The following is an 11,848-nucleotide window of genomic DNA, read 5'->3' on the forward strand; positions in this document are numbered from 1 at the left end:
CGTGAAAGCGTATGGCTGGCGCTCATGCTCCAAATGCGTCGCTGCTTCGTGTGCCGCTAGCAGCGCAGCAGTGCCAAAAACAAAAGATCGCATTATTTATGTTTCGCTCTGCTCCTTCGTTGTTGTCTTCTTCTTACTCCTGCAGTGCCCATTCATTCAGAGTTTCATTAAAGGATGCATGAGTATGTGTTTGTGTGTGGGTGTGTGCTTGTTGTTGCCCTAATGTTTCCATTGTTATTGTTTTTGCATGCACCAATTATTTTATTGTATTTTACATAAGTATCATAAATTCGTCTGTATAATCTGCGTAATACATATTTACATTCGCATTTATGCACTGTTTATATATTTCTCTGTCTGTTTCTGTGTGTGTGTGTTTGTGTGTACATATGTTCACATTGTAATTACAACGGGCACCTCAAAGCATATGAGATTTTGATTTTTTTCATCTTTGGCCTCCCAGAGCATACTGCCCTTCATCTGCAACCAAAACCGTTAGGAAGAGATAAGGATACGAGTTGAATAATAATTGAACTTACCACGGGCAATGTTGGATTCACATAGATGTTAGCCCAATAGCTTTTACTATCATTTACGTTCAATATGCAGTTGTGGTCGCCATCGCAAGGATCGGGAGATATGGCCGCTTCGGTCTTGACATAGGTGAAGACCCAGCGTACCTCGTGCTTCAGAAACGAGACACCGTTGCCTTTACAAAAAAAAAACATTAGATCAGGATAAACAATTAATTTAAAAATTGTGGTTATTTTTATGTACGTATCTTTTCGCATGGAGAATACTCGTAAAAAGTGTGCATATTATTTATCAAAAAATTTCAAACAAATTAGTACGACGAAGTAGCGAAAGAGAGAAAGTAAATACTTTTCCATTTTACTAAGAAACGCAAATACTAATTGACTTGGTACTTTAGATTTCAAATTATAGATCGCAAAATAAATTAAAGTACTTGAATGTTTATCAGCTTCTGGTTTCAGAGTGCTATTGGGCCTGTGTGCAGTACGTTGAATTATTTGCTGAATAATCAAAACACAGTAAAGCTCTATGTGGTCTATTTATATATTCAAAATCAATAATATCGCTAACCCAAATTGCATTGGGCCAACACACTCATACAGCTAACTGACTATAAGTATTACTTATCTATTCGCACACACATATATGTATGTACATATGTATGTATGTGTGTGGTACTACGAACGGGCCATAAAAGAAGTCGTATAATGCAAAATTGCTGGGTATTATTTTGATTTACACGCCCATTTGATTAATTATTTTTATGACATGCATAACAGCACATTATCGCGTCTTCGTCGATTCACACGATTACTTCCACCCCCCGCCCCTCCCTCTTCGCCGCATCCGCTACCGTTAGGTAGCTTCAATTACTTCCCCCGCAAGCGTATCTTCGCCCTCGCTAAGCTATTTCTGTTTCCGAGTACTACGCGACTTAGAATTTAAATGCATGATCCATCGTTATCAGCAATTATTTATTTACCGTTATCATCGAAGAGCACCGTAACCTTAACAGTGGAATCGCGAGCCATAGAACAGGGCACCTTCGTACAGCTCTCAATGTTCAGGTAGTTCACATGATATAGGGAACCTGCAAAATCCACAAGATTAATTATACATTCTATATAAGCGAATGCATTCCTTGGAAAAATATGTATGTATATATATTATTCAACTAGTCTATATGTATTTGTTGTTGTTATTATAAAACGCGATTTTTGGATGGAACTTATTTACAAGTACGTGCATTCCGTGCATACCAAACGCTTCGTTGCCTACATAACAAAATATTGGGGAATTGTAAAACGAAATAAAACCACAAAACTTTTCTTGGGGGTAAAGAAGATAAAATACCCCAGAATGGAGAAGGATTTATTCGAGATTCTTTCGAAGTAACTCTGAAAAACAATCAAGTATTCGCAGTGTTATTTCAGCTAAAAATATTAAGAAGAACCTTATTCATATAATAGGGGAAATGTTAATGCATTTTGTTGGGAGATTGGGAAAGTGAGTTATAAATCTTAAAGTAGATTTTTTATATATCGTATACTCAGGTAAAAAGAGCCTATAATTGGAATTGAAGTTTTGATAAGTTTTCATAAGACAGCGGTACGATAATGTTTCAATATGGAAAAGCGAAAATAAAGCTTCTATTTGTCGAGTTCTTCTCCTTCCAAAAATAATCCTCTGTTAAATGTATTTAGATAAAATATCTTCAATTTCAACAAAGAAGAGTCAGTCTTTATACAAATATTATATATATGTGGTCAAAAATTTGTCCTTGAATTCGTTACACATTTTTCTTGAAGTATATTATATAAAATTAAGCTTTGAGATTCAACGGACTGGCATTGCTTGCCGCTGAATTTTCGAAAATCCATTAAAAATATAGTATTCATCCATAAATGTCTATAATAAGTCTGGTCATCATTCATAAGACAAATACAAATTTGTGAAGTAATGATGATTTATTTGACTTTGTCTACCGTAATAAACTGATTAGTTTATTCTGAAGTTGATTATAATCAATAACAGAAAAAAAAACCAAACCTGTTTAGTTTGCTTCTTTTTTTTTTTTTCAATTTGTGAATGGGAAACTTTTCCAATAAAAATTTGACACTGATTAATGTCATAATTCTTGCATATCAGCACGATAGAGTCTTAACCCAGTCAAAATGTTGCGGCTATATTTAAATGGTGTCATTTTGTGATCGGGAAAGTTTTAAGATTATTAAAAAAAGAATAGAAATGAGTAATCTATATTTAATAAATGCCCAAGTTTTAGAGATTCTGGGCATAATATTATCTGTAAAGATGTAAATATTGTTTGATTTGATAAATGCAGAAAGCTTTTGTTTTGTAGCATAAGCATTTCATAGATTATATGTACAATTATATTTACATAATATTTAAACATATTTTATGTACATGGTTCGATTTCTATTCAATACTCACTTTGGCCAGCTATTTAAAATAAAGTTGGTACCGTTTTTGCCAATGAGTCCAAGAAAATCGTTTTCAACATTCGAGTATAAATAATATTAAAAGGAAATGTAGTCGACTTCAACAAGTATTGAGGATATATATGTTATAGCTCAAAGCAATTGATAACAGGTAAATATAAAGGTTTGAATGTAGAATACATATATTTCCTAAGATCGAACTGAATTTTCCGATAGACTAGTTTCTAAAATTGAGCCGAAGTCTGGGACGCAAAATAATATTTCATATTCTACCATATCTTTCGATATCAAAGTCTATTCATTCCTGGATTGAGGTCAACGAGGATCGTACCCAACTACTCACCGCAATCCTCGAATGGCAACGAGCGCAACGACAACAGCTTCTTGTAGGCATCATTCCTGCTGATCCTGATCGCATTGGCGGCCGATTCGTGGACAACACAAATGGCCCAGAGAATTTTCAAGTAGTAAACAAAATAGCCGCGCATGGCCAAATCGATTGCGGTAACAGATCGCGGCGATTAGATGGCACAATTTTCGCAAAAAATTTGGATGGGATTATCAAAAAAAAGTGAAACGATAATGCTGATGGTATTTTGTTAATCTAACACGCGACAGGCAAAGCCTTATAGCTAGTACTATGATACGTTTGGCTTGACGGCTAGCAGGTAACTGACGTAAACTTGTCGCAGTTGGTTGGCGTTTAACTGGCGGTATCTGCAATTCGGGAATCGTCATTAAATTCAATTGTAAATAAATTATTTGTGTATACTTAAGCAATAAACTTTGATTTATTGGCTGTGAACAAGCTGTCGACGCTTCACCGACTACTGACTGATAAAATTCGATTCGGTCTTTGGGGCCGTTCCCATAGTATTTAGGACATGACGAAGGCTACAACTAATGAAAAATGACAAATGATAGCTGATGAGTAGATAAAAATATCAAGCACTTGAGTTTAATTATAAATTGAAGCATGAAAAATGTCGCCATGTACTTTGTTACTTGATCATGTTTACGTTTATATAAATAAATACACAAAAAGTAATTTGATTGGGAAACATTCGGGAATGTGACTCAGCATCGGATTCGCCTCTGACAATAGGGCTATTCGATGATCCCCTTTAGATAGTTCGTATTCTTAATGATACGAAAATCGGTGCGCAGTTGGATGAATTGACGTACCACAGACTTGTCCAGATAGTTCTGTGCCAACAAAAAAGCGAAAAAGTTAGAAACGCTCGCCTATAAATATCACATATCACCTACCAGAGTATCGCCTGTGCAAACCTCTTGAAGGTTTTGCGGCTTCACCAATAGCAAGTTGCATAGAGCGTGTAGTATATCAAAGAGCTGAGTCACCAATGGACTCTCCAGCTCACGTATACACTTTCGGTACTCGTTCACATCGCAAATGGCGCACATGGCGCCCGCCGTATTGAATTGCATTGTCTGTAAATGATCGTAGATGATGCGATGGAGTCGGGTTCCAAACTCTGTCAGCACGTTCTGCAGATTTTCGCCGTCCACGCATTTCTTTATCTGCACAATAACTGGCTGCAGGCTCTGCACAACTTGAAGGCACGCCTGTGAAAGAATAGCTGATGGTATTATGTGCGAAAATGATGGAGAGAACATTCTTACAGCCGATGAGATAGTATCGACATCTGTTTCGGGCTTGTAGTCCGTTTTCTTCTGCTCGTACTGCAGATAAACCTTGACCCAGCCAATTACTGCGCTTATGGAGCGATCTAGACCCTGATCCAGTTTCGTTTCAATTTGTTCCATCAATATCCGCTTTTTAAACACATAGTCCGAGTATTTTGGTGTGTTGCTGTAAATGCAAATAATATTTACAACTATTATAAACTAAATTAATTTGTATACGTACCTGACGCAGGGTATAACCGAAGAGTTGCACAATTTATCCAGCAAATGCACAATGATATTGGTCTTTTGCACCACATCGAAGAAATACAACTGGGGAAATACTTTGCCCTCCGCCAATGGCACCGCTTGCAGACCCAACTCCAAGGCATAGTCGACATGTTCGTGCATAAGAAAGCGTAACAAGATGTCATTCAGCTTGATTGCATTGCCGGGCAGCTCCGCCACGCTGGAGAGCAATCTGCAGCGCTTTAGGGATGCCTTTGCCTCTTGTAGCATATTAATGGCCAGCTCCTCTGATAGAAACGTCTCCCCCCCATAATCCTCAATGGCAGCTATGTTAATGTTGGCCCGCGTGGCAATAAGCACCTCCATGTTGCGCCGAAAACCTTTTGTGGTTTGTGTCTTCTGATGCTTCTTGCTCGCATAAAATTTCTCCAGCTCCGATGAGCACTTGGCCGTCAGGCACTTGAGCTCAATTTCACCATAGCCAGCCAGGTTCTTCATGAAGATTTGTTGTGTGAGCTTCTGGAGCAGGTCATCATCGATGGTGGACATGTAGACTTGTAGATCGCTGGACAGTTTCAAAGTGCTGAAAATATTACGAAGTTATATTGAATTCAATTTATAAACAAAACTTCCTTTTACCGTGAGTAGAGTTCATACAGTGTGCGAAGATACTTCTCCTCATCCTTTTTATCGTCCAACTTGGTCATGGCATACTGATGCAGTTTTAATTGATAGATGTTTAGAATAAACTTGGACATGACCTGCTGCGGATTGGCAAAGACCTTCTTGATTATCTCATAGTGATGCTTGCACATGGGCACTATGCCTATGAATATATCCTTGCCGCTATACGGCTGCATTTGGCTCTGCTCGATGTAAGCATCCACACACTGTGTGTAACCCTTGAATTGGGATAGTATCTGGGCCAGCGACTTCATACGCTCAATATCCTCGCTCTTTTGCGCCGCGGCGAACTCTTCGATGAGTCGGCGCTCGACTTCATCGTATTTCTTTTCAATTTTCCTCTTGGACTCGGCAAAGTTGCCCGGCGGTAGGTCCTGTGAAATTGCGTACAGCTTCTGTATAACATCCGCTGCTTCGTTTAAGCGCAGCGGATCCGTGAATACATCATTGACTATGACGGGCCCGGCCATTAGAAATTCGGACATGTAACTGAGCAGTTTTTGTGCCTCCACCGAACGACTACGCGGCGTATTCACATTCTCCAACTGCTCGCCCAGATGCATTATCTTGCCAGCCACAGAGTTTATCTTCTCGTCCAGCTGGCCAAACCAATCGATGGCCGTTTGGTGTCGTTCTTGCAGCTTGGCGATTTTTTTGGCATGCGAATCCTGCTCCTGTTGCAGGGATTCCTCTAGGCGTTCGCACTTGCTTTGCTGCTTCTCCTGCAGAATTTTCAGATCCTTAATCGTCTGTATGAATGTGTCATGCAATGCCACAGGATTGAAATCTTCGCTGTTTTGCAGCTCATTGTTGGTGCGCCAGGTCAGACGTTCAATAAATTCGCCCACTTCGAAGGGCTCCTAATTGGCGGGATGGAATTATATTCAGTTTGAAGTGCGTGTTGCCATTGCATACCTGTTCAAATTCTTCCATATATTGCGACAACATAGTTTTTTGTTTTCGAGGCGTTTTTCTCTTCTGATTGTTGAGGTGTTCTTCCTCTTGCTTTTAGTACAGAAAACAGCTGTTGGCGCTGTCAACTTTTCGCACAGCTGGCAATGCCGAACATCTGTTGCGCCCAACCGACATTTGAATTTTCGAATTTTGGCTCTCCCAGCTTTTTGTAGAGTTGCCAGCACGGGCCATGTTTAACTTATTTATGTTGGCACTGCCGCAAAATCGTGTGCTCAAATTCTATTCAAATTTCGCGCCACTGTTACATAAGGTCGCGTTTCATTGAACAAATTAAACAGGTAGAAGGCAAAAAATTGTTTTTAACATGTTTATTGTTAAATCAATATGCACTTGAAATATTTTTATTTAAATGTTTCATCATATCAAAACCTATTTTCGTTTTATTTCTTTTTTTGTACAATTTTATACGACAAAACACATTGCAATGTGCCAACAAGTTAAAATTTCAAACGTTTATAATCGTTATATATAATTATTGCGCGGACTCTGCGTTTTATTAAACTTTAGTTACACAGTTTTTTAAACTGAATGCGAAAACCCTGAACAATTCGTTTCATATTCCGACATTAATTATTTTTGGTAGTGGAGACAAAAAAAAGAAGAGATATTTGCAGCTATTTTTGATGCATATTTAATTTATAGTTGATGCTTGTCCCTTCCGACGACCATATCTTTCTGTTTATATAATTGACAGCCTTGTGTACTTTCTGTTGCAAGTGCATCGTTTGCATCAAGTTGTTACTGCTGACTCTGCGCTGGCTGCTGCTCCTGCTGCTGTTGCAAATGTAAATGTGGATGTGGGTGTGGATGTGGGTGGGTATGTGTGTGATTAGATGTCGTTGGCAGGTCCAATTCTTGCGGCAATGCTGCCGTCGCTGTCGTCTGCATAATGTTTATAGCGCTAGCAGTGCCTGCCGACGTGGCCAAGTCAATTGCCGGCAAGCGCGCATTGTCCTCGTATAAGGCGCCCGTGCCAGAGCCTGTACCGCCGGCCATCGTGTTTAAAACATCCGGCATCGAAGGCGGCTCGAGCAACTGTTGAAGATTTTTTAGCTCTGTGGAGCGCAGGCTCGCAGAGAGACTTTCACTAGATGCCAGCGACGTGGAGAGCGGTGAGTTGCGCTCCATGGACGAAGCGATGTCTGCAAACACACAATCTTGGTCATTAAAACGAAATTACGTCTTGTTAATTTCGAATGCTTACCCGTACGGTCAGTGTCCGGCGAGCAGGTGGTGTGCCCCACTGCACTCAGCGGCTGCTGCATCGACAGCATGAGCTTCTCTTCCATTTGTACAATGATCTTCTTTTGAATGTCGTATTTTTTGTTCACCGACTGGAGGAGCACATTTTGTATTCGCATAACTGGCTTCAAAATTAACTCTTACGCTTACCTTAAACATTTCCTCATATTCATCCTTGACGGTGCGCAACAAACGCTTCTGCTCGGTGATGACCTTCTCGCTGTTGACCAGCTGAGCCTGTTGTTCGCTGATTTTGTGCCTGGTGCTTTCGAGTAGAGATGTCTTCTCATCCAAGTTGTGCTTCAGCTCTGTGGGCAAATTATGATACACTTATTATGGTAAACTTGCTATGTTCCCTTTTTTAAACCTACCCTTTAGCTCAGCATTGTAGCTCTCTTGGAGCAATTGCAGCTCCTCGTCGCGCGCTCGATAGTTATCAATTTCAGCCAGTCGATCCCGACAACGCACCTGCACCTCGCCCATAATAATGAACTCTGCCTCCAAGCGCGCCAGCTCCTGTTTGCATTGCAGTCCAATATCCGCTTGCTGTTGGGCACGCTGCAGTTCTGTGCTCAAGCTAAAGATTTGGCTGCGTAGAAGCTCCAGCTCGTAGTTGATCTCCTTGCGCTGCAGCATCTCGGAGCTGAGACGCGTTTGCAGATCATCGTTTGCCTGCCGCAGACATTTATTCTGCTCCAGTTCGTGCTGATATTTGGACTTTAGGTCGGCCAGCTCTAGATTGTAGTTGTTTTGTCGCTCATTGGACTGACGAATGGCCGAGTCCATTTTCAGGGCCAGTTCTCGGTTCTTCACGACAAAGTTCTTAAGCTGTTCATGCAAACGATCCCGCTCCATTTCCAGACTACGCTTGTCCCGGCTGCGTCCCATCAGGCGGCGATTGCGCTCAGCGTGAATGCTGCGTCGATAGCGTTCGTAGAGTAATTGCAAGCACGTCAGCTGGTATTGCTCCTGCAGATTGGATGTTGCATCGGAACTCTCCTTGGCGTGTACGGAGCGCATTATGTACTGATCGAGTATGTCCTGAGGGTACAATTGGCTTCTTTCGTACTTATTGCGCTGCTCCTTGCACTCGAGCAACAGCTCAACGAGCCAATTCTCGTACCGTGATGGCACCATTTCTATTGTCTGCACCTCCTGCGACTTGCACGCAATTCCGGCCGCAATTTTCGTTGTTACCATGGTCAGCATGCGGCCGCTACGCTGCAGTCGGCTGCCGGCCAGCCCAGTCTTTTGTGTTTGCACGCCATCATGCACGCCATTCCCATTGCCATTATTCTGATTCAGGGTCGGGCAATCGGTTTCGTCATCATCTTCATGCTGCAGGCCGGCCAAGGCCGAACACGACTTGGTGCGTCGTATTTGCCTGTCCTCCTGAGCGCTGTTGAACGCTGCCCGCTTGGACGCCGTGCCGCCAGACCAGCCGAGGGTATTGCTGCTCTCGTTGCAGCAGTAGCTGGCCATGCGATTTCGTCGCCTGAAGCCCTTGACCAGCTGATGCATGGACCGGCTGGTGGGCATGTGGAGGCCCCCATCGCTACATAGGCTGCGATCCGTTTCGTTGCAGTCCCCGCAAATGGTGCCCCTCAGTTCCTTGGTCTCCCAGGTGAGCAACGTCGCCTGCACCGCATTCGGACCCGTCGGGCACAGAGTAGCCGTGAGCATTGTATCTCTGAGCTCTGGCAGCTCACCTTGCTGCATTTTATTTATGTCAGGAAAGTGGAACTGGCTTTGCTGATCCTTGCGCATCGGCGAGGATGGTTGGCTGCTACCAAATATGGCGCGCACCGCATGTGAGTTGGGCAACTGCTGCTGCTGCTGTTGCAGCTGTTGGTGTTGTTTAAAGTCGCGCAAATCTTTCAATGGTGTTGTCTCCGGCGTTGCCTCGACAGCTGCTTCCGGGGGCGAGGAGCCTGTCGCAACAAGCAGCTGCGCGCTGCTGCTGGACGGCAAAATAAACGGCGGCGTGGGCGTCAAGGGTATAGCTGTGCTTCCGGTAGCAGCGGCTATTTCGTTATGTGGACTCCAGATCGGTGTGTTGCCGCTCTCCGCCATCGCCGACTCAAAGCGTCTAGCAGGCACGCCAGTTAGTTGCTGGGTAATTAGCTGATTGCTAATATTGTTGTGCTGTTCGCTGTAAGAGTTGGCTGAAGTCATGCGACTAAAGCTGGGCGTGCTGCACGGATAAGCGGAGTTGATGTCCTCATTTGTTGAATCGGGATGCAGCACGGGCAGCGACAAGTGTGCACACTCCATGACCACATCATGTGGCTCCATTTCCTTCCAACGAGCGTTGCTTACCTCCGTTTCAACGGTGGCCGTTAATAGCATGGGATGCACGCGCACCGTGTCCAGCAATGGTTTAATCGTATGTTGAAAGATGCCGCCCTTGTCCTTCTTGATGAATTCCGACAGATAGCCGAGGAAATTGCACGGATACATGCCATATAGACGATGAAATAGCATTTGCAAACCCAATTGCAAATGCACCAGCTTCTCATCCGGCAGCCTATTCACGTTTTGCGATTTCCATGAGGCCAAATGTCCAAAAACGTCAAACAGATCGTTCAATAGGTTCGGCACAGAGTTCGGTATTATGGGCAGCAGCGTTATTATGCACAGCAGTGCGCTCATCAACGGCACAATATCTTTTTCGTGCTACATGGACATAACGTAAAACGTAAAAGGTTAGGCATACAGATAAAGATGTAAATTCTGGCTATTCACTCACCATTAGCAGCTTAAATACGCTCTTTATAAGGCGATGCTTCTCGATTTTGTGCAACCAGGTGGGATGGCGTCGCACAATGAAACAGAACACATTTAGCGCCTGCACGCGAAACTGTTGCTGCTTGAGCCAATCGTCTAGGCGATCAAATATGTAGCCATCGTGTGGAGGCTGTGCTTTCACCAGCACTTCCATGATGCGCATTGAGCCCGTATTGATGTAGTAGTCCAGCATATAACGCACTGGCCATTGTTCCTTATCTATAGTTTGGGAGTTGGGAAATTCAAATAGTAACTTAATTGATAAATTGCCGATTAACTCACTTTGGGTGAAAAGTTCAACAAGTTTTTTCTTTGCCTCTTCATTCTCGTGCGTTTGATTTGACTCCAACCCGTTAATGATCCTCTCGAAGTCCATTTTAGTGCTTTAGTTCGATTAGAGTAGAAACAGTGGACAGCATGTGGTTGCTTGATTGATTTTTCAGCATTAGCTCCTTACTGCACTTCCACCTGCCGCCTTAGTTTCTCTCCCCTTCAGCTGTAGCTGCACGCTGGCAAGCGCTTTGGTAGTGGCCACCACTCCAAGAACTTTGTAGCCGTCGTCGTCGTCGTTGCTGTCGTCGTCGAAGTTGTCGTGGTCTCTTGGTCGTGTTTTTTTTGTGTTTTCTGCTGCGCTGCGTGTGCTTTTTGCTCTCTTCTTCGTCGTTGTTGTTGTCAACTGATTTACAAAATTTGCATCACATTTTACCACAAGTGTGTTTGCTGTGTGTGTTGCATTGGCCAATGCAATTGTTGTACTTACCTCTGCTAGTTTCATCTTCTTCACATGTTTTCTTTAAGAGGTTATTTCGCGTTTTTCTACATTGGTTTTGCAGTAAGGTTCATCTTTTTCATGTTCTTCCAGTGGAGCCCACTTCGCCTTCGTGCTATTTTGATTTATCGTAAGTACATTAAATATCGGAACTAAACGTGTCTTATCGATAATGAACGGCTGATTCGTGACACGATAACTATTACCATCAGCTGTTCTCAACAGCCTCGTGCTCTCATTGGGGATATTCGCTCTACTAAACGTGTCTTGTTGGTAACGAACGGCTGCTTCGTGACACGATAATTATTATCAGCTGTTCTCAACAGCCTCGTGCTCGCATTGGGGATATTCGCGCTAATTAATTAAAATCTTGCTAAAATTAGCATCCTATTAGTAATCGGCAGTTATTGTTGTAATGTGTTATATAAGATCTCATTGTGTGGATCGAAATTTGAATAATAATACATGTTTAGTTAGTTTTAATAATAGCTCTACAACT

General features: G+C 42.5%; 3 protein-coding genes across 4 annotated transcripts; all 3 read right to left on the reverse strand.

The window, feature by feature from the left end:
- Positions 1 to 255: 255 nt before the first annotated feature.
- Positions 256 to 3,692, reverse strand: Npc2f (Niemann-Pick type C-2f). The gene is made up of 4 exons (XM_064693654.1): positions 3,340 to 3,692; positions 1,517 to 1,624; positions 540 to 709; positions 256 to 480 (listed from the first exon to the last, which is right to left on the reverse strand). The coding sequence occupies exons 1-4, from the start codon at positions 3,482 to 3,484 to the stop codon at positions 394 to 396; spliced, it is 510 nt and encodes a 169-aa protein (XP_064549724.1). The 5' UTR covers positions 3,485 to 3,692; the 3' UTR covers positions 256 to 393.
- A 236-nt stretch (positions 3,693 to 3,928) lies between these two features.
- Positions 3,929 to 6,607, reverse strand: Sec10 (Exocyst complex component Sec10). Its single transcript, XM_064693650.1, has 6 exons — positions 6,492 to 6,607; positions 5,532 to 6,436; positions 4,888 to 5,475; positions 4,641 to 4,830; positions 4,266 to 4,583; positions 3,929 to 4,202 (listed from the first exon to the last, which is right to left on the reverse strand). The coding sequence occupies exons 1-6, from the start codon at positions 6,522 to 6,524 to the stop codon at positions 4,104 to 4,106; spliced, it is 2,133 nt and encodes a 710-aa protein (XP_064549720.1). The 5' UTR covers positions 6,525 to 6,607; the 3' UTR covers positions 3,929 to 4,103.
- Positions 6,608 to 6,913: 306 nt separating this feature from the next.
- Tsc1 lies at positions 6,914 to 11,494 on the reverse strand. 2 transcript variants are annotated; one of them, XM_064693846.1, is made up of 8 exons: positions 11,341 to 11,494; positions 11,038 to 11,256; positions 10,863 to 10,963; positions 10,543 to 10,799; positions 8,165 to 10,469; positions 7,944 to 8,101; positions 7,756 to 7,885; positions 6,914 to 7,693 (listed from the first exon to the last, which is right to left on the reverse strand). In XM_064693846.1, exons 3-8 carry the CDS (start codon positions 10,954 to 10,956, stop codon positions 7,290 to 7,292), a joined length of 3,348 nt encoding a protein of 1,115 aa, XP_064549916.1. In that variant the 5' UTR covers positions 10,957 to 10,963; positions 11,038 to 11,256; positions 11,341 to 11,494; the 3' UTR covers positions 6,914 to 7,289. The 2 variants fall into 2 exon arrangements, with proteins under 2 accessions (XP_064549916.1, XP_064549915.1); XM_064693845.1 differs by having other exon boundaries at positions 10,863 to 11,256.
- Between the last annotated feature and the right edge of the window lie 354 nt (positions 11,495 to 11,848).

This window comes from Drosophila montana, unplaced genomic scaffold (assembly GCF_035044405.1).
Source record: "Drosophila montana isolate Dmon_TW-CO22-7 unplaced genomic scaffold, ASM3504440v1 contig_3733_1, whole genome shotgun sequence".
NCBI lineage: Eukaryota > Metazoa > Arthropoda > Insecta > Diptera > Drosophilidae > Drosophila > Drosophila montana.